This window comes from Meleagris gallopavo, chromosome 3 (assembly GCF_000146605.3).
Source record: "Meleagris gallopavo isolate NT-WF06-2002-E0010 breed Aviagen turkey brand Nicholas breeding stock chromosome 3, Turkey_5.1, whole genome shotgun sequence".
NCBI lineage: Eukaryota > Metazoa > Chordata > Aves > Galliformes > Phasianidae > Meleagris > Meleagris gallopavo.
Genome location: NC_015013.2, coordinates 30,939,340 through 30,962,363, shown reverse-complemented (window position 1 = coordinate 30,962,363; position 23,024 = coordinate 30,939,340). Strand labels below are relative to the sequence as shown.

At 38.1% G+C, this 23,024-nt stretch overlaps 1 protein-coding gene across 6 annotated transcripts in view; it reads left to right on the top strand.

The window, feature by feature from the left end:
• Positions 1 to 23,024, top strand: part of MOCOS (molybdenum cofactor sulfurase) — a 213,503-nt gene that overhangs the window by 162,367 nt on the left and 28,112 nt on the right. For all 6 annotated transcript variants that reach the window (XM_019613877.2, XM_019613876.2, XM_019613874.2 and 3 more), the window contains 3 exons: positions 1,370 to 1,569; positions 16,664 to 16,780; positions 19,423 to 19,869. In XM_019613877.2, coding sequence (XP_019469422.1) covers positions 1,370 to 1,569; positions 16,664 to 16,780; positions 19,423 to 19,869 — 764 coding nt within the window. The remainder of the gene's footprint in view (positions 1 to 1,369; positions 1,570 to 16,663; positions 16,781 to 19,422; positions 19,870 to 23,024) is intronic.

The window sequence follows — 23,024 nt, the reverse complement described above, 5'->3', positions numbered from 1 at the left end:
TACAATACTCATCATTACAGAAAATTTTCTGGGTCTAAAACCAGGGCAGAAAAATACTATTATGCTTCATAAGGCTTTTGAAGAAAAAAGAGGTATTTTTTTCCATGTGATGTAGATCCATCATACTGCAACAAATAAGGTGAGAAATTGAAAGGTCTTTGGGTTTTCAGTTGAAATTTCAGCTGTCTTCAGTAGCAAGTTGATCGGATTTAACGTTAGGATACAGAAATCTGCCTGTGTTGCTTGAAATAGTTTTGAGTTCATATTGTTACTGTCTAATTATCTAGATGCAAATTCATTGGATTTCAGTTATTACTTTGAAAATTACTCACGCTTTTCTTGTTGTGTGGATAAATTACTGTTAAATAAATCATATTGTTATATCTCTACTTATAAGATCTTTACTTTCCTAGCCAGTAGCTGTTCTCTTGTCAGTGGTTTATTCTGGCTAATACAACAACCTGCCTCATCCTTTAGGGTTAGATGTATTCTCCTGAAATGACTTGTTTTGTATCTGAAGCTTATGTTTTAGCTTTCTGCAGTGAATTAAAATGTTCCAGAGACCATGTATGACCATGGTACATCATCCCATGGCGTATCTGAGAACAAGAAGTCATTTTGACTGGGACATCTAACAGAGATGCAACTCTCTCAAAAAGCAGAGATGTAGCAGAGGTCTCCATCTGCTAGGAAATATGTGCAGTTCTCTTTTCCAAACTGCTCTATGTAGAAAAAATAAAGAAGCAAAGAATGACAGTATTTTCCTTCTTTCTGCTTTTTCCAGGCCAAGACCTATGAAAACACCTTTGCAAAACTTCTCTAGAGCAAATACGTAGAATGGGTGCTGTCAGTGAAGTGTTCACAACATCCTTTTCTTATTAAAAAAAGAACAAAAGGAACAGGTTTAGAAGAATGCTTTTTTCAATATTCAATTAATTGCTTGTGGACTGAGACTTGTATTTTATCTTTTTTTTTTAGAATATTATTTTTATCTTAGACATAACAGTTTGCTGTGTAAGGGTTGATGCCTCATTCCTATGATCTGCAGAGTGAAACCTGAAGCAAAACCTGCTTTTCAAATTAGTTGTGCCAGAAGGTTTTAGTGATATGTATATGCCGGAACTATCAGTGTTGTAATGCATGTGAATCCATTTCAGTGTAACTTTAGATTTCTACAGCAGATTAATTGTAGATAAACAGTGCAACAGGAGCTTTTGTAGAAGGAGATAAATATTTTCAAACTGTATATTAATTTAAAAGAACCCAAGCATAGTGGTTTTGTGCTAGTTGCCTCCCATTTACACTGTTCTGAAAAAATATTTTCATAAAAATAAGGTATCTGATATGTACACACACTTTTCTTTTGCAGGTGGGATGGAGAAAATAAAACAGCATACCTTTGCGTTAGCTCACTACACCTATACTGTGCTGTCTACCTTAAAATATGCCAACGGGGCACCTGTAGTGCGTCTCTACAATGACACAGATTTCAGTGATCCAGATGTCCAAGGTCCAATCATTAATTTTAATGTGCTCGATGAAAGAGGAGAAGTGATCGGCTTTTCACAGGTATGTTCCTCTTTTCCTTTAACAGAATGCTCAGTCTGTATCTTAAGCATATTTGCAGTAAGTTATTTATCCTAAAGAAAATATTTTATCTGTCATTGTCCCTTCTGAGGTTTTGGTTTCCTTTCTTCATAGCTCTCCATAATACATGCACACCTTTTTTGATCCAATGGAAAGAGAATCTAATAAGTAATGCTAGCACAATGTAAAGTGCATGATAACAAAGGACGTATCTCAGTGATTTAATACTCTACACATAAGAAGTTGAAAGTTGTCTGTTTTACCAGGATGTAAACAGGCAAGGCAGTTTGGTTTCACTTCTCCTTTTGCTTCTAATAATTATATTATTGTGATATTCCTGAGAAAGCACTGAGTAACCACTAGGGTATTTTTATTTAAAAGTTGAATATTCAATATGAGGACTACACACGATATTCAAGCTCAAAAATTCTTTAAACTCTGTGTTTCTCAGTAACTTTCTCTAGTCTTTATCTAGCAGCTATTCTCAGTATTGGTAACAAAATTTTGTGAAACTTTCCCACTTTTCAGTATTTGTTTATCATGTGAGAAACTGGCCATAATTTTATATGACCACACACCAGTATAAGAAAAGCAGACAGTGGATAACATAGGGTAACATAGCTCACTTGATCAGCAACAGAAGGCAGAAAAAGCACAGTGCTCTAGTTCAGCTAAATTATTCTGTTTATTACATGCCTCTTGAATAAGTCCACACATCAAGTTCATGACCTTGATTTTTCAAAACTTTCAATAACTAATAGCAGCTCTGCAAGCAGTAGTTGTGTAGTTGGATTGCTCTTGAAAGGGAACACAGAGAAATGTCTATGAGAATATGTGGGGAGATGCATGTAAACACAGATGAAGCAGGTGAAACAGTTACTTGGCAGCCTGACAAATAGAGTTGGAGCTTTGTAAGCTTTCTAAAGCATCTACCACACTGATGAACATGGAGAAGCTCTTTTCTCTATACGTCTTTTAAAATTTGCTGGGCTATATTGCCAATCTCAAAGATTCACCAAAGTTCAGTTCCAAGAATTTCACACTTTAGGAATCAATTAGCCATTTATACAATATTGAGTATATGTTGCAATGTTTAGAGAAAAACAATGACATTAACACTACTGGGGTAGTAAAATGCTCTGCCAGCATTCTGATTTTGCTTCTACCCGTTGGTTAAAAGGAAAGCCTGTTTTTGCACTTCCAATTTTCACTATTTTACAATAAAAATGACTCTTGCCTATTTCACTTTTTAAAAAACAACTGTACCCTTAAATAAGCAATGATTTTATAGTCCTATGCCTTCATTGTGCTGGTTGGCTGCAATAGGTGCTCATAAAAAGCTTCTTTATTGATCTGTATCATCTGGATTGCACTATTCACCACCTTGTCATTATTTCTGGCATGAGTATATTGAATGAAGAACTATAAAGTTTCCAAATACATACTTGTCACATCTGCACTGCTTGTTGGATTACTTTTTTTTTAATTAAAATAATATGCAATTGAATGACTTTCAGAAATTAACAAGCAGCACTATTATTTCCAAAGCTATACCGTGTGTGATATATATAATTGGCTTCCCTATGGAATTAAATTCTTTCACAGACACCTTACAGCAGTTATGGGGGAAAAAAATGTTTACTCTCTCTTTATGATGACAAAGAAAATTTGTACAACAGAGAGCAAGCTTCATCAAAGTGACAGTGTAATCTCATCTTCATTCATATCTATGGCACTACTTGTATACGTCTTTAAAATTAGATAGGTTTATCCAAATTAAAGCTAGATCTAATACATCTATTAATTTTGTTTAGAAATGAAATGGTGTACTCTAATTTGCTCATGTCTATGATCTGCACATTCCCATGGATTCACTAGTCAGTCCAAATGTCATCTAATGGAATTAGAAGAACACAGTTTCAGAAGACTCTCAGAAAACATTTTTAACGAAGGGAAAATTGGATGACATTTCTATCTGACATACCTACTAGTGAATACCAACTAATGACTCCAAATGTACTTCAGCTAGTATATGAAAAGGGAAATGACAGAATGTCCTATCTTTTATGGATGATATCCATCTATAATTAATTACTTATAACCAGGTATCCAACCAATTCTATTTGTCTTCCTGACAGGCAATTGTTATGTGACCATTACCTAGTGTGGCTAGACATTAGTATTTGGTAGCCTGAAAAGGACAAACTGACTGATATTAGAGAAGGTTCTGTGCTGTGGTTTGAAGTAATTTATTCTCACTTCTATATTTAGTGTTGGTGTAGTTCTCACCTTGAATATTGCATGCATTTCTGGGCTTCACAGCATAAAAATGATGTTAAGGTACTTTAAATCCAGAGGAGGGCAGTAAGTCTCATAAAAGGGCTGGGGGGTTTGTCCTGTTAATAGATGCTGAACACACTTGAGATGTCTAGTCTGGAGAAGAGGAGCCTGAGAGGCAATCTCACTGCTCTCTGTAGCACCATGATGGGGAGGCAGAAGGAAGTGCTGGTCTCTGACATCATCACTGATGACAGGATGCAATGAAAAGTTTATTTAGTCAAACACTGGAACAGGCTTCCTAGAGTGTTTAAGTGTTCAAGAGGCATTTGGACAGTTTCTTAAGTAGTATGCTTTAGCTTCTGGTTAGGTGTGTAGTGGTCAGATAATTGGATTTGATCTTTGCAGCTCCCTTCCAACTGAACTCCTGTCTTCTCCCCTCTCTTTTATTCCTTTCCCCTCTTCTTTCTCTCTGGCTTTTGTGATCAAGGCCAGTGGTATCCTGGGGTGCGTTAAAAAGAGCATGGTCAGCATATTGAGAGAGGTTAGCTTCCCCCTCTATTTTGCCCAGGTTAGACAACATCTGGAGTATTTTGTCCAATTCTGTGCTCCTCATGGAAGACTAGGAACTTCCAGAGAGAATCAAGCAGAGGGCCACAAAGATGGTTATGGGCCTGGAACATCTCTCTTATGTGGAAAGAATGAGAGACCTGGGGCTGTTCAGCATGGAGAAGGCTAAGAGGGTATCTTATCAATGCTTATAAATATCTAGAGAGCAGGAGAGAAGTGGATGGGGCCAGACTCTTTTCAGTGGTGCTGAGTGACAGAAGACAAGGAAATGGGCACAAACTGGAATATGGGAAGTTGCAGACAAACATGAGGAAAAACTTTTTACTTTGAGGGTGATAAAGCACTGGAACAGGCTGCTCAGAGAAGTTGTGGAATCTCCTTCTCTGTAGATATTCGAAACCCACCTTGATGCTTTCCTGTGTCATCTACTGCAGGAAACCTGCTTTAGCAGAGAGGCTGGATTCGATGATCTCCAGAGTCTTCTTCCAACCCCTACAACTCTGTCATTCTATGATTCTGTGATTCCATTCCAAACATTTCAGACTGGCAAGAAAAACTTTAGAAGTAGTCAGTGTCTTCAGAGGATACCAAGCTTACATTTAAGCCTGAAGATTTACATAATTTACATGATATTCAGAACTCTGAGCTAAGTCCAAGATACTTAGGATGTGAAAGGCATGCAATGAAATACATGACATTTAGCAGTGCCACTGAAAATTAAAACAGGAAAAAATCATATCCTTTATCTTTGTAGCATTTTAGAGGAAAACTGTTCTTACTGATTACTACTACTGAAATCCATTTTTCATTCTTGTGAATGCAGTTCACCCCAGTTAACAAGACTGTGCCTCGAAATACATGCATTCATGAATTGCATACACTGCATTAACTGCACTAGTAGGAAATAGCTGTGGTCTCAGAATCATCCTTGAATAAAACCTTTTTTGCATCAATCAAGATCAAATGAAACAATTTCATTAAAACAAGAAATGAGACAATGTCGTGATTGCAGTCTCGATAATGGCATCATTTTTGATAGCTTCCTGTCCCAATATATATGATACAGAACATCTAGACATTAAGAAGTGGTAGGATGGGAATGGAGTAGTTGGAAAAGTTGAATTGTTCTTTGTTTTTCTTTTAGCTGTTTCTTTGTGACTGTTGAAGACAATCAGTGTTTTAGAGGATTACTTTTGGAAGAACTATCTTTGAATGCTATGTGTATCATTGGTTTAATGGATAGCTCAATTACTGGTTTAGCTGTTTTGCTCTAAATGGTAATTAAAACAATTAAAGAAGAGGGACTGGCAGGCTTCAAATATCAATCATCATTCAAAAGCTTTTTCTTCTGTTTTTTTCATGAAGAAATATTTCTTTATCTAGGAATAAAACTATTAAAGTTTTAAAATCTCCATAAGTCTACAGTAAAACTACATAAGTCTACATAAAACTACACTAAATTTCCTTCTTTGAGCTGCACCAAACTTCCCTTTGAGCTCCACCATACTTCCCTTGGAAATGATTTCCTTCAGTAAAAAGCTGTCTTTGTAGACTGCTGTTGTTATTAATTTATTCTTGAAATGTGTTGGGAAGATATCTGCATTCTTTTTACATGTACTGTCTGTTCTTTACAACAGCATGTCTGCTATTTTATGTTGTGTGTCCATTTGTGCCCAGGTTATGAACAGAGGTTAAACAGTAACAAGCCTACGGCATAAAGATGGCCATTATACCAGTATATTGTTATTTAATACCAAACAGCTTCATCATATATATTTGCCCAGTGCAGACTGGGTAATTCTCCAGCATTAGAACTTTTGCTGTTAATGAATGGACAGGTGATTAGCTGATGCTTTGAAAAGTGTAGGACTAGAGTCAAAGGACCCCTGCTAAGTCAGTGGTGCAGGATCAAAGTGGCAGGATTGACATTAATGCAGTAAGCTGCCGATCTCCTATTTCTTTGTAAGGCTTCCAGAAAAAAAAAAAAGAGCAATTTGCTCTAGACATTAAAGAGATTTTATGATGTCACAAAAATGGGGTCATATGTATATGTATTCAGGGATGAGCTAATACTGCAGATTTCTAATGCAGCAAATCACCATTGCCTCATTTATTTATAGTGAACTTTTGCTATTTTCAGCATATATGAGTTTATAAATATCCCCAAGTCCTTCCAGTCTCTGAAACACTGCTTGACAGCAATGACTCGGCTTCAGTTTGCATCGTTGCCATCATTTTATCAAAGTCTTGCATGCATCTCCGTGATGTGTTATGATTGCCAAAGAGGGGATGGAAGAGCTGTAAGGGAATATTGATTTGAAACAACAAACATAGACATAAAAAAGTGGTTTTCATACAAATAGGATAAAAGTGTGAAATTGTACATATCTCTCCACTTGCAGATTTGAAAAAGAACACCAGCTCTGCCATGAGGAGCTTTTGTGCTAAAATTGAGTTTTACTCATAGTTCTCAAAGGAAGGAGAGATCTGTTAAATATTCTTTGTAATGTAGATGGTTGCAGAGTAATTTTAATAACCTTTCACATTTCTTCCTGTAAAGTCAGTTTGGGACCTAAGAAGGGAAAGGAATTAGAGCAGAGATGGGCAAATGGAATTTCATCTGAAACATCTGTTGAGTTTGTGCTCTAGGAAGCTCTTACCCAGTCACACTTCCCATTTCTGTTTTCTGACCCCACTGAGAAGTACAACTTCCTTTAACAAATTTTTTCTCTTTTCCCCCTGGATTGCTGAGAATTTTTTTTTCTTGTTATTTTTACTGTGTGTTATGGGCTTAAAAAGTGATCAAACCATCCTAGCTCTCATAGCTTTTCTTTTTCACAATACCTGCTTTGCCTGAAGCCTGTGGCTTGCTGTGACTGTCTCACCTGCAAAAATTTCCTTGGCATCCATATATGCCTGCCATGCCTCCTAAAAATCCTGTTAGGAAGGGAGTAAGCATCAGTCCATTAGGAGTCCCAGCCTTCCTGTCTGCCATTTCACACTTGTGTGTGACAGACAAACTGCTATAACAGGAATCAGCTGCCAAAGACTATGTAAACATTTTGCATCTTCTAGGGAAGGCTCTTCGGCAGTGTTGCGTATGGGTGAATTTTGGCTCTCAGGATTGAGTACCCTGCTCAGCTAGATTATCATCAACTTTATCTAGGAGGTTGCATTAGTATGTCCTTGCTCACTCCCATCAGCCCAGATTGAGTGAGGGGAGAGCTAGACTTTGAACTTATCTTTCTTCATCCATTTCCCAGGGAAAACCTATCAACACTCCTCAATGGATAACCTGCAGTGTGTCTCCCTTCAGCACAAATCTACAGTGCAATCTGATGACTGCTCTTACTATGGCATCTGCCCACTCTCTCATCCACTTTCTATTTCCACCTCCCTTGTTATGTTAAGGGTAATATTGAGGGTATTAAGAGTTAATGTTAAGGGTAGACTCAGTGACCCACTGTTGTTTTCTTCTATCCTGTTGTTGTTTTCAGTCATTCTGAAGTGTAGAGCATGGTCTTCCATTTGAAAATGTGGCATCAAATCACTTAGATATAAGAAGAGCCACAGAAGATCTCATCACTGTACCATGCCTACCCCATAGCCTCTTTCTTCCAGTGCTCACGTGCTAGTTTAAGAAGACAGGAGGAAAAAAAAAGGAAAAGAAAAAGAAAAAGAAAAAAAGAAAAGAGACTTCTCCTAGAAACAAAAGTATTTGTTTTCTTTTTAACTCCATTTATCCTTTTTTATCCAAAGCATCCCATAGCAGTGAATTCTCTTGTAAGTAGCTTAGCAGCCAAGTGAAACTTATTCCCGTGATTTGAGATGTGAAGGGGGGAAAACAAGTCTTAGCACTGTAGGGACCGTGAGAGGTTATCCATCTCATTATGTACCAAGATAGGATCATCTTAATCTGAACCTTTCCACAGCCTTTGGAGGCTGAAACTTAGCTATATTCACTGCTAAAAATATATATCCTGATGATGAACCTAAGTTTCTCGCAATGCAGCCAAAGTCTTTATTTTTATAAGCATTGAGTAAATTAAAAAAAAGATGAGTTTGGACAGGAAAGCAGAAAAACGGAAGACTCCAACCATGTGAGAAAAGAGATTTGGACAAGCATTCAGAAGCACGACCTGCCTAAGAGACAGCAATATATGGCAATAGAATTTATTCTGCTTTTTGCACTTAGGCCTTCAAACAGAAGTAATATGGGACAAAGAGTTGTGAGAGATGATGGGAAAAGTACATAAAAGTAGTTGTTCACGGTAGATACAGTGGCCGTAGCAAATTCTGGCTGTACCTTTTCATCACAGGTACACTTTTTTTGCTTTTATTCCTGAATGTTCTATTTTAAGATCTTCCTTTTTCTTCAATGATATACTAAAAAACTGCTTAGCTGGACCCACATCAGTATCCAGGAACCCGGCAATGGGCTGCTGATATCCTCTGCTTCTGCTGAAGTCTTTCTAAATCTTGACAGATTCAATACCTGTTTTTCCCACTTATACAATTATCTCAAAAGCACTCTCTAATCACTCAGGAATTAAGAGAAAATAGGTCAATATCCTCAGACGTGAAGTGGCAGATACATGTGTATATTCACACTTCTGGATGGATAGATATTCATATAATTACTTAGGTACTTGATGAAAAGAACCATGCAACAGCTGAAGAAGGTAGATTTCCTGAAATACTGCTTTTTATATCCTAGACAGTACCCTCTGCTGCTCTAGTGGACTGGGTCCACTGCATTGTACATCTGTACAGAATTGGAGCAGTGAGAATATGAACATTAGAAGAGTGAAGAAAAGAGGAGCTGCAGCATTTCTTTAGAACTGGAAGCTGTTACTAGCTCAGTTTGGTCAGACTCCTGGCTGGGGTCTGGTAGTAGCCATCTAAACTGGTCACCCGGTCTGGAAATTCATGCCATGTCCCTACAGGAGAAAATGAGTTATTATTAAAAAGCAAGAGCAATAATTTTGAAATTTGAGTTCCTTGCTGTTCTTCAAAATCTACTCTTCCCCCCGTCTCCCCCCCAAACCCTTACTTCTTTTATGTAAAGTAATCATTCAGTTTTGCAGCTGGAGAAGTGCAGCCTTTTTTTCTTGGGGGGGGGGGGGCAAGTAAATGGAAATTCAGCGTTTGTTAATTCTAGCTAAGAAAGTCTGCTCAGGGATGGTCAGATGACCCTGAGTTAGTTACAATAATGCTTTTAGAAGCATATCCACTCATTATATTAATTTTGATGACTCAGGGAAAGAAAAGTGTTCTTAACATACTTAATGGGATTTTTGGCCTTCTTCCCAATAGCAATCTAAAAATGACTGGAGTGATTGCTCACTATTGATTTTAGCTATGGATTCAGGCATTGATTTCAGGAAGCTGGGGACAGTGGAAGGACCGGTGAAATAGAATGCAAACAGAATTGCAAGTAAGATTGCTGGGAAGATTCCTTTTGAACCTCCACTAATTTCCTTGGTTCTAATTAGTTTCCAATTGTGTTGTGGATGTCTCCCAAGCAGGGAGATAGTAGAGATGCAGCAAACCATGATGGCATGTCAATAAATAGCACCTAGTCACTTCAAACTGGCAAGAAATGCCATTACAGTCTGGTTCTTTGTTTACGTTTGGTTTGCGAGGTGGTATGCTTAAAATTGTGTGCTGTTATACTGCTCACCAGAGCTGGTCAAGATTAGAAAGCTCCATGAAAGCCCAGACTGAAGATTTTGCCTGACACCACTTCTCTGGAGTGTCCTTGCATGTTGCTAGGGAAACTGCAAAGGAGATAAAAGAAGGACGCTCGCAGTTGTTCAGATGACAGAATCTAAGATAAATGAGGGAGGCTAAATATTTTCTCACAGGGCTAAACTGCGGCTCTAAACTGCAGACCTTGTTACGTAGGAGAGAAATGTGAAAAGAAACCCCATGACAGCAGGAAGAGAACTTCTGGCACTTCTGACAGCCTCTGCTGGATGCTTTTTTCTAGATATTAATAAAAGCAGATCAGCTACCTTTGAATGAATGCAGTGTCCAGTTTCAGCCCACTGTCTAAATCCTCTGAAGACAAGGAGAGCCTGGCTCTACCTGCTCTATTACCTCACTTGCATCTTCCTTCTCCCTTCAGAGAAATTCTGTATAGGAATCTGTATGGCTGTAATTAAAGTAATATTTCAACAAACGGAAATATTAGTATTTTAACCCCATGACCTCCCTACATGGTAAGGAAGCAGTATTGTTGCCATTTCAAGGAAATAAATACAGACAAAAGGAGATTTAAGGGATATAAGAAAAAAGGGAAAAGGTGGGGAAAGTTTCAGCTGGGGCATGAATTTAATCTATGTTTCTAGAAGTAGTACTATGATTGCACCTTTTTTTTTTTCTTTTTCCTCCTATGCCCTATTTCCTCTTCTGTTGGTTGGTTCCTTTCCCCTTTACCTGTTTGTAGTAGATATTGCTTAATTTTTTGTGACATTTACCTCTGGCTGGCACTTCCCTGTCTAGCAGCAGTCTACCCTGATCCCTTTAGCCTACAAGGTAGCTAGAGATGCACAACTGGACATAGACATAGAAACAGTTTCCTATTACAACATGGGAAAGCTATGTTGAAGTCAGAGCCAGAAGTATGCAGAAGGCTTGGGTTTCTTTGCTTTGCTTTTCTTCCTGGAATCTGCCCTTTTCTGGATGTCACTTTATCAAAAGGATTTTTATTATCACTGAATATGGTTTTAAAAAGAAAAACAAAATATGATTGACCGGGGAGACCAATGAGAATTGAGGTGCCAAATCAGACAAAACTAAGGTGTTTTACCTACTCATCAATCTATTCAATTTCAGTAGCTGGATCTTAGACTCCCAGAGTTATGTTCCAAACAAGCCCATGCCCTAATTCACTGCATGTAGTACAGGGCACAAAAAGCAGTGAAGTTATCCATTAAGAATCAAGACTGTTTCATTTCTTCTTTACAGTCACCTAATTCCCAAAGTATCTGGTAGTTTCTGGATCTCAGAAGTGTAAAATTCTTGCTACTCCTTTATGCATGGAGGACCTACAATTTGTTATGTATGTGGCATCTTCTAGGAGAGAATTTCTGCAGAATGGTAAACCACATATTCCAAATTATTCTGAATTTTCCTATCTGCAATCATGCCTATTATTTGAGTTTTTTTTTTTAAACTGGCAGATTAAATTATCACATCAACAAGAAATTTCCTGAAAACTTCACACTATCAAGACGCTCAGTTTGGCAATTTCAGTAGATTTCAGTATCTCAGTCTGATACACTACTGCTGTCTGCTAAGGAGTGATGAATGTATGTAGGCTGAAGAAAGATTTACATTCAGATACCACTTTGTTTAAACCATTGCTAACAACTAGAGACACAATCAGCAGCTGAGGATCAGCTTCATCAATACCAGGAAATTGGTGGAAATTCCTTCCTTGAGATAGCAAAAACAGGAAACCATGCAGTTAAACCAGTTTAATAATACTGTACCTCAGCTAAAATGCTTTTTTCTCCCTACTAAGTTATTTCAAAATAACTACTTATATATGTATGTGTGTGTATATGTATATATTCTGACCTATTTCTTATTAAGTTGTATTAAACAAGATTAATTATGCATTTGCATCAGCAACATTTTACAGTCAAATGCTGGATGACAGAAAGAGCTAGCTTACTTTCTCTCCAATTCCATGCCGTGAATCAGTGAATTCATTTACCAGTGGATGTGGAACACAGTGTCATGAATCTTGTTCTATAGGCAGCCATCAGTGGTGTGCAGTGAAATTCTTCTAATGAGCAAGTCCATCAGACAGGCAAACTCCTCTGAAATGTGGTCATTGCAGAAAGTAGAATGAGAAGTCCCAGTCCCAATTCTTGAAGGACAGTAGCTGCCACTTTTGAATTAAATGATTTTGTTGTTGTTGTTGTTGTTGTCGTTTTCAGAACACTTCATGACCTATTATAAAAGAGACTTTTATTCATGTCAATAATTGTGATGCTCAGTAAAATAACTTGCTTGAAAAACAGCTACAGAATTTGAACCTACAGAAATGATTGCAGCAGAGATTGCTAAGGAATCCACCATTCTTACTGAAAATCTTAGACTTTGGTAGTTAGAAATAATGCAAAACTACATGGTATTTGTATCTACATGGTATCTTTTCTATCACTTAATATATATCTACCTGCAGTAAGAGCATCACCCTCAGACTTATTTCAGCAGAGTCTGAAGCCAGAGAAAAGCTTACACCATGCAGCATACCTCTAGAGAAGTCCTGAAGGGAGTGGATAGCAGAAGTCAGTCATTTGGCAAAGGCAGAGGAGTTACTGGTGCAACAGTGTGAAAAAGAATAGGAAGGCAGAACACATGAAAATCTATTTTCAGTTCATCTTCTAAGTATGAACTAAAATACCAGCTATCCAACGGGAGATTGTTGTAGGACAGTACACTGAAATGCTAAAAATAAAACCCTCTCCACCCCCTTCTTTTTAAATTAAAAAAATATATAACAATTGTAATAGTATTTGCCAAGCAGAGCAAATGCTAAAGGTGAACATTTGGTCGATGTGTCAATACTGAAGGCTGACTTGCTGAGTACAGGAACTATGCTTAAAACAGAAATTCTCTCTGAGATGAAGATAAGTACTTTAAAAATTGGTTTAGATGGACATTATTCACATATGTTTGTTAAACTCAAAGACTACAACCTGGAACTAGAAAAAGCACTTTTTTCTTGTCAGAAGTCAAGATGATCTGACATGAGACTGCTTGGGCATGAAGCAGCCTTACAGGGTTTGGCCCCCAGCAAACAGCTTCAGAAAAAGTAATGAGTGCCAAGGGATTCTGAGGGACAGAAGAGACTCCAGAATACTGTGATGACTTAACTACTGTGTCCTCACTGACTGAAATCAGTTAAAATGCTGTAAAGATTTTGCATGTATTTTGCACTTTAACTGTCATCATTAGGATTTGAAAAACTTAGGCACAGTGGTTCCAATTATTGGACTCAGAGAACCACCAAAGCTGAAGATTGGAATAAGTAACTCTGTGTACATACCATTAGTACCATTCATGCTTCTGTGCCTTATTGATGAACACATTCCTGGCTCCCAAAAGCTTGCTGCCATTGTTAGATACAGAGCTGCAAGCATCATGCTTTATTTCCTAAGCCTGAGTTCCGTACCCGTTATTGTTCCTTATAGCAATTTTAGAGATGTGCTTTATTTAAATAAGCTTTTCTTCATTGAAATAACTGTAACAGATGTTTTATGTTCTATTTGTTTTGCTCTGTGGTAATGCTGTGGAGAGAGATTAAATTAGCTCCCCGCACAGAATATTTCTAGGGTGGAACTAAAGAAGGCATAGCATATGTCCAAGGGACAGTCAAGCATGTGTTCAAGGGACGGATAGATTGGCAGTGCTGCATGTGCTCATTCTGTACATGGTTTCATTGCTTTCAATAGAAAGTGTGCATCATGTCACCAAGATCTGCAGGGCGTCTATGTGTAACTTGGTGATAATGGAACTCAATTAATAGTAAAGCTTATGACTAATTTATCTTTGTTCTCCTGACCCTTACTTCCCTATATTCCCCTAATATTCATACATTTTTATGTATCAATAATCTTTGTCTACTGTACAGACTAATATACATCATAGTTAAAAGTGTTATCGAAGAAGGGTTATTGGGTCGTGTCTCTTCTTAATGCTAGGCAAGGTTAGAATGAAATTCTGAGGCCTTTATTAAAGCATAGTAATAATTTATTTGACAAAATGTAAAAGATTAAAAAAAATAATCTTGTTAACAATTCCTTGAAGCTAGGTCATGGAAACTTCATTACATTGCATACATTTGGATAATCAAAGCTGCCCAGCAACATTTCTTCAAAAGATAAAAAAAAAACAAACCAGTATTAAAAAGATATTTTCTAAGCTTTTTGAATACTGAGAAAATAAATCCAAACACTGTACAGTCTAAGTAGTGAAATCTGTCATGATTTTAGCCTTGCTTGTCATCATTAACAGAACGATAGATCCACCCACGAGTCACCAGCTCCATGACAAACCATGTTATATCAGAATGTAAACTTTTCTCATCTAAGTGTAAAAAGAAGTCAAGAAAATGTCACTGTTCCCAGACTGAAGTCTTCTAACAGCACAAAGTTAATGACACCACAACAGTCTTTCTCAACAGATGACTTTATCTGTAACTTTGATTTGAGAAACATGCTTTGAACACAGTTTATTCTCCAAAGCATTAGTCATGAAAAGACATCTTTTCTCTGCTTTCCAAGTCTGGTTACTTTGGTTGTTTCTCCATTTGAGAGCTAACCCATTTTGAACTGAACTAGTGAGGCAGAGCACATTTAAGCATGAGCAGTGATATCTTTTGCTCCATGATAGCGTAGGATTTCTTATGTGTATACAGCACATTTTTGTGTGGAGTATCTTGTGTCCCACACTCCGAGTGCTTTTAGTTTGAACTGCTTTTAGCAGAACTGTACATTGCTTAGGCTGAATTATTTCAGCCTAGAATAAGTTCTAATGAAGGGCTTGGTTTTTCAAGAACCCAAGATAGTGAAATTAAGGGTGTTTGGTAGCTCACACAAGCAAACTCAAAGCTGTCAGAAAGCTGACATTAAAAGGCTGATGATGTCAGAAAACAGGAGACAGAGGATGGGCTGTGCTATACAGCTGGGACCATCTGGAAAGTGCTCACCAGTAACCAATATAAAAAGAATTTATGTTTAAAGAGTTTAAGCCATCTAGAAGAACTAGATTGAATGTTTCCACTGATAGTTCAGGCAGGTAAAGCATGGCCTGACAGCTAGGGAAGTGACTGGTCTGAAATGGTAAGCACCTCCATTCCTACAGCTTTGGTGCTGCCAGTCTGCATGTAGCCTTAGCTGTCTGAGAGGAGGACTGTGTTTCTGGCATATCTGAGTCCCCTCAAACTGTAACGTGCTTATTCCTAGGACCCCGAGTTTCCCTTTTGGAGTAGAGGAGATAAAGCACAGAGAGATTAACCATAGTTTGTGTGAGGTTGTTCTGGAAGTCTATGGTAAGTGTTAGATGTGCCAATTGGATGTACCTTTCTGACCATCTGTCTTTTTTCCAAGTCATGACCAGGCCAATTTGTCATTTGTTGTCAAAGAAATAACTGCCAGTATCTATACCTGCTCAGTTATCATTAGCACCAGCTGTTGTTGCTTTTTCAAATCAACATAAAGAGCGTTCAGATCCCTGCTGTGTGCTTCCATGGTTTCTGAACTGTGCTAAGAGGATCCCCATGGCGTGCTTCCCTTGTTTCTTAGCATTGCTATGAATCGTTGACAGTCTGCATTTCTTCTCTGCGGGGCCATTTAGAGAGCCAATGCCACTCTCCCATTGCATCCATATCTGCTTCTCCTTCTGATGCATATAAAGAGAAGTGCCTCTGTTCTCTTTGCACATCATTCACTCATGCCAGCTTGTCATCGATCACTGTATTTATGCCCATTCAATATTAAGTGGATGATAAAGGGACAGTATAACACAAAAGTATAGCACCAGGAAAACATTCATCAGTGAGTTGGTAGTCTGGGTGATCATGTATGGAAAATCGAAATATCCCAGTGGAGTGCCTGCCCGATGAGGTGTAATTGTTTGGTGAGGGGCTGATTCTTCAAGCACTGGTGTGCCACAATCACACTAATATCTTCATTTTCTGTATTGGGGACTTACAGTTTCAGATTCCCGGTGAGAAAAATTTCCTTCAGCTAACTGAAGAGGTGCCCCACCCCTCACTCTTCATCTTGTAGGGGCAGTTATAGATGATGGCTCAGACCAAACCCTAAATGACACTAAGCTGCAGACTTGTAATTCACATTACCAGTATAGGTGCACAGATTTAAAAGTAAGCATGTGTGCTGGTATTAGAAAGATCTGTCTGAACTGATACACTGTATGTGTGTTTGTGTGTGTGCTGTATACCCTTCTCTCGATGCCACTGTAATTATCTGCTTCCATCACTGTTTTCTTTCAGCTGAAATAACAAGGCTGAAAAATCCTCAGTGTATTATGGGAATGCTGACAGCTACAGTCAGTTGTTAATAATTTAGAGATGTGATTTACCCCCAGTTGATCTGTAACCTTAAAACATTGTATATTGTTTACCACAACTTTTAAATGTCTGTCTTTTGTTCTTCTTTTATGTGTTATTTCCTGTTGAATCGGGAAGGTGGAAAAGATGGCCAGCCTCCACAACATACATGTCCGCACAGGTTGCTTCTGTAACACAGGAGCCTGCCAGATGCATTTGGGTATAAGCAATGAGGACATCCGAAAGAACCTGCAGGTTAGTTTCTGAATGAGATTATGTGATACACTGCCCTTGGAAAACATATAAATTCAGTGACCCAGGCTATCAGTTCTGAATTTCACAAAGGATGGGAGATTTGAAGGGGAGAGTGGAAAATCTGGCCCTAAACCATAAAGAAAATATTAGTAAATAGATAGATAGATAGTTAAAGAATAAAGTAGTTCTGTCATATGCTGTGCTTTTGAGTCTCTGCAGCTTTAGAATTAAGGTGAGTTTGATTTGCTTTCTCTGATCTTTCAACTCAATTACCATGTTAAACTAAAAAATGAACTTAAGTTCAGTACATTGAAATGAGGTGTTGAAAAAAAAACATTTTATGGACCCAAAGTAGTATACGTTGCTTTTATTTCATTCAAAAATGCAAAGGATTGTGTTACATCACTTAGGTCGGTATCATGTAAATATTACTGAACATTTTCACCAGGATAAGCCCAATAAAAAACCCATACTTACAGAGATTTTTCATCTTCCAGAAGTGGTATGATGAGGTAGTACAGTCAAGCAGTTATTTTGAGATGTTATCATCAGCGAAAGACCTAAATGAGTTACTGACTACATTACTGTGCAAAGGAAGAGAGCTTTTATTCACATTATTTGCATATATGCTTTGTTTTTGACTTTTTTTTTTTCTCCCAGAAAGAAAGTGGGACTTATGTCCATAGAACAGTAACATTTCTTGCTTGAAAAAGCCTTCACTATTCACACATCCGTTCTTATTTAACAGAAATGCATAAATAAATGAAATTCTGGGGAAAAAAAACAACCTTCTGTGAAACTTAGAGCTAAATATCATGTCTGCTGTTGAGCTAATGTTAGGTGGGTGATCAAAGGGAGTTTCCTGCTTATCTTGCTGGAGGTGAGTGGCAGCATTCACTGACCTATTTAATTAAAAGAGAAATTTCTGCCCCAACAGAGAGTTTTGCAGAGTTGCAGTTTATGAAAGACATATCAAATAGGAGGATATACAGACATCATTGTTAAGGTATTTGAGGGATTTTTCAGCTTTACCATGAGTTAAAACTTGTATTTTTCAAAGGAATTAATGTTAGGGGGAAGGGTTCTTCAATATGTACTGAAAGCAACAAGTTGACCAGTTCAGCAAGACAGATTTATTGCAGATCACCATGATGAAGATAGATGAGGAGACAATGAGGCTGACTGGGACCTGGTTGACTGGCAGAGCTCAGAGGGTTGTGATCAGCTGTGTAGAGACCAATTGGAAACCTGTAACTAGTAGTATTTACCAGGCATTGATACTGGGCCCAGTCTTGACCAACATCTTTGTTGTAGACCTGGATGAAGGCATAGAGTCCATCTTTAGCAGTTTTGCTGATGATACAAAGCTGGGAGGAGTGGCTGACACAGCAGATGGCTGTGCTGCCATTCAGTGAGACCTAGACAGGCTGGAGAGTTGGGCAGAGACGAACCTGATGAAGTTAAACAAGAAAAAGTGTGGAGTCATGCACCTGGGGAGGAATAACCACATGCATCAGTACAGGTTAAGGGCTGACCTGCTGGATAGGAGATCTCCAGAGAAGGATCTTGGTGACCTGGTAGACAGCAGGCTAATGGTATCCTGGGGTGTGTTAAAAAGAACAGGGCCAGCAGCTTAAGGGAGGTGATCCTCCCCTTCTATTCTGCACTGGTGAGACCACATCTGGAGTACTGTGTCCAGTTCTGGGCTCCCCAGTTCAAGAAAGACAAGGAACTTCTAGGAAGTGTCAAGCTGAGGACTACAAAGATAGTTACGGGCCTGGAGCATCTCCCTTACAAGGAAAGGCTAAGAGACTGGAGAATATTCAGTCTGGAGAAGAAAAGCCTGAGAAGGGATCTTATCGATGCTTATGAATATCTAAAGGGTGGGAATCAAGCAAATGGGGCCAGACTCTTTTCAGTGATCCTGAGCGACAGGATGTGGGGCAAGGGGCACAAATGGGAACACAGGAAATTTGATATGAACCTAAGAATAAACTTTTTTTCTTTCTGGGTGACACAGCACTGGAACAACCTGCACAGAAAGGTTGTGAAGTCTCTGGAGATATTCAGAACTCCTCTGGATGCTTTCCTGTGCAACCTTCTCTAGGGAACCTGCTTTAGCAGGGGGTTGGACCAGATGGTCTCTAGAGACCCCTTCCAACCTCTACAATTCAGTGAATATGCCACTGATTATATAAAATTGAACTGTTCTGACAGTGAATATAAACAAAACTCCCACAGAAACCAGCAGTCTAGTGATTTGGTCAGCTATCTGAATGTAATATCCCAGTTTAAATCTCAGTGAACTATGCAGATGAGACTGGAATTTATCTGGAGACTGATCTTGCTAACAGGCTATTCTGGCACATGCAAACTTTTTCTTGACATAAGTTTTTGAGAAGATCCTCTTGCCTTGAGGTAGAATAGGGCAAACATTTCAAAACAATATTTTTCCTTGCTTGAGTAGCTAATTAGACATTTGGGATTTTTTTCTCCTTTCTCTGTATTCATGGGTTAACTGTGTATTTCCGAAAACAGTATTTCAGGTTAGAATTAACGGACTTGTGAATAACTATGTATAGTAAGAGGGAGGTGATGCAGTCTGTCATAATAGCTCTGCTTTTCTTCCTATTTTAAACTAGGCTGGTCATGTCTGTGGAGATGATATTGACCTAATTGATGGACGTCCCACTGGTTCTGTGAGAATATCCTTTGGTTACATGTCTTCTTTTGAAGATGCGCAGGCATTTTTGAAATTCATCATAGCCACAAGGTTCTCCAAGTCAGACACTGAGATTCCCTTTCAATCCTCTGCTACGCAGCTGACAACAGAACCTGCCCCAGATGACCACTCTTACTTTAACAGCATCAATAAATTGTCTCCAAGAACGCACATCACAGATAGAGAACACAGGAATAATCCATCTGGAACAGAGAGGGCTGTCGGTTGGCAGTCACCGGAGTCTGAGTTGGAAAGCATAAGGGCAGCTCTTTCTGAGGTTGCTGTGCCAAAGATTAAAAGGGGTGGCAAGCCCATTACTGTCATCAATATTTACCTGTATCCAATCAAATCCTGCTCTGCATTTGAGGTATGTGCTTTGAATTACACTTATTTTATCCCCAACATGTCAACCAGGAACAACATGTGCATTAGATATTAGGAAACAGTATGTGGGTGCTCACTTTTCCATTTCTCCAATCTCTAGGATTGAGCCCTGCCTGCTAAGGCACTCTAAAGGATTTTCAATTAGACTGAAGTTACAAGATGCAAATGTGTCTTTGTCTTCTATCGCCCATCACAGAAAAATCAGCGCATAATATGCAGTTTGGCGGGGGGAAAAAAAAAAAGTTGGCTTTGCAAAATTTGACTAAAATATAATCAAATAATTAGTATGCTTTCACTGGATGACATGTGATGGATTTGTAGGCATTGATGGGTAGGCAGCAATTTAGAAATAACTTGATTAACATGTTATAATTGAGAGGAGGTTGATTTACATTACAAAGAAATGTTATCATTAAAAATACATTTGGAACAGAAATATGACATTTAAGTGTTGCTGCACTATTTGAAAGTTCACTCTTTGAAGATTTTAATTGCTTTTTTGCCAAGTTAATAATATCATCACCTTAGCTGTGACTTTTTTTAAAATAATGCATGATGAAATAGGTGTATGGCCCACACATGACCTAGAATGTGACTCTGCTTAGTACCATACTGGGAACTGATTTAATGAATGTCAATAATGGTATAACTTTCCCTGTGAAAACTTGCTGGTGTAGGTCGCTGTCTCACATATGAATGAAAATTGGGGTCAAATCCAGTGACAAATCACCTGCATTTAAAATATGGATTCTTAGCTGTTTTCATCTTTTTTCTTTTTCTTTTTTTCCTTAATGCAAAAAAAATAAAAAAGGGAGGAATTGAAGCAATGTCTGTTGAAGGATTAACAAAACATCTGCATTTCTAAACTTGGTTTGCTATGATGTTTTTAATTCAGAGGCACAGTCTTGAGCATTAAATGAGACCTGAACAAATAATTCTCCACCCTTTATTAACCTTCCACTAAATCAAACCATTTAAAAATCAAAGTAATCATGTGTGAATGTTTTAATCTTTGTTTAAATGTTGCAGTTAGTACAGCTATATTGTAGAAGCCCACTACAGAAACTGCTGAAATGTGTCTTAGCAGTATTTGGGTCCCTTTGGGGTCAAATTCTATTTTTAACATGCAGGCTGGTGTTACAGGATACATACCAAAACTCTCAGAGCCAGGAAGGCTTTGAAGTAATTGTGCCCAGAAGCAGGTAAACCATGCCTCCGTGTGAAAGACAGCCTTTGTTTTCCCAAACTGAGCCAGTTTTCCTCTCTTCAAGCTCTGTAAAAGGAAACTTCTCTAGGTAATAAATTAATAAAGAGCTGGTAGTCCCTGAGCCAGAATTGCAGTTTTAATGGAGGAGGAAAATCCCCATGCATAATTCTTGTGCCAGGTGTGTGTTAATGGGCCCAACATGAAAGCAGAGTTCATCTCACCTGACCTTATCCCTCTAAAGTTAGATATTATTTTGTATGCAGGAAGAGATGGATACCTGCTAAGTCATCTTATCATAAAATAGGCACCTACAGTATGAAAAATGAATTGTCCCTAGATATTTCGGTCTCTTTCCATTGACTACAAGAGGCATCAATAGCTACTTGGATTGGATATGCAGCAACTAACATTAGGCAGTTTAAATAGTTTAAAAGTGCAAATTTAAAATTTGGAACTGTATGAGGTTTAGGTTTTCATGCCTCGAAATATTTTTGAAGTCTCTGATTTGATATTTTTTGGTAATGAAGCATCAGCTGTGTTAGAGTCCAATAGCTAAGCACTATCAGAACCTGTACTGCCAAAAGGGTAATACCCAATAAAATGTATGCTTGCTTTAGTATATGATATTGAAAGGGACTGGAACTTCATTGTAAGCAGCATGCAGCTCTCCTCATTGTCTTCTCAAAGAACATGTTCTGTACATTTCCATTTAGTCCATAGAAGATAACAATAGAAGTTGAATTAATAGATTTGATTAAAAATGGATTTCAGCGCATGAGGAGAACAGGCCAGGAAGTGAAGTCAAAAGTATCTTGGAACATTATATGATTTTCAATATTGAAATAAGCTGGAAAGGAAAATGTGTTTGCTTATGTGATCATCTTCCTGTCTACCAGGTGTTCTTCATATTTTTGTTACCAAAAGTCAGAGTGGCACTTCTAGATCTGTCATATATTTATAGACAGATTGAAAGATCTGCCAACCTGATTTTCTGCATGTAAAAGAGGTAAATACGGCAGCTCACAGCCCACCACTTGTAATGAGCAATTCAAAGGCTGTTGATCCCATTCTTACCCAGACAGTGACTTAGTTTCTTTCCAATGCTGAAGAGTAAAGTAGATAGCCAGTGCTGCCAGAACCCAGACCACCAAATGCAGAGTGCATCATCCTCCACAATACTGTGCACACCATTACTACAACTTCAGCCTACATCAAGGGGAAAATAACCAATACCACACACTGGAATTATAAGCCAAGCATGCTAGAGAAACCATACCACAATTGAATGGCCCCAAGTCCTGAAAATCATTTTGCCTTCTAAAATAGTGATTATACTAAGATATCTAGGCTTTATCGTGAAAAGGCTGACTCCAGTAGAAGATTATTCCTTTGCCACTCTCTTTGTCATGCAGACTTCACACTTTATTGTTCCTTCGCTTTACTAAATCCATAAACTTCTGAAGTAATAATCATGTAGCTTGTAGTTCCCATGGTCTTCAGATATAAGCCAATAATTGAAATTCAATTTCATGGTTTACATTTAAAATAGTTTTAAATGTTTTGCAGTTGTTGGAAAGTTAGAAAAATATTTCCTGTTAAAATTTGATGTGTATATTTGTCAGTTACATAGTAGCTCCAAACCAGCTGATGTGAAAAAGTGGTTTAGGTATTAGGCTGCAATAAAATCACTCACCTTGTACTTGGATACTTGAGATCGGAATCTTAGATTCATAAGTTCAAGTTGCAGTCTTCCAGCTGATGTGAAGGTCAGATCTTCAGCATGCCTTGTAAATGGGCTTTATTGGGAAGTACACGATCAGATGTGTTTGCCTAAAATGAAATGTGTAGTGGAAGATTCCACCTATGTGTGCAAGACCTCATGCATCTACCAGTCAAGTCTGCTCCTCAACTTGTTATTTGCAGTTGACTTA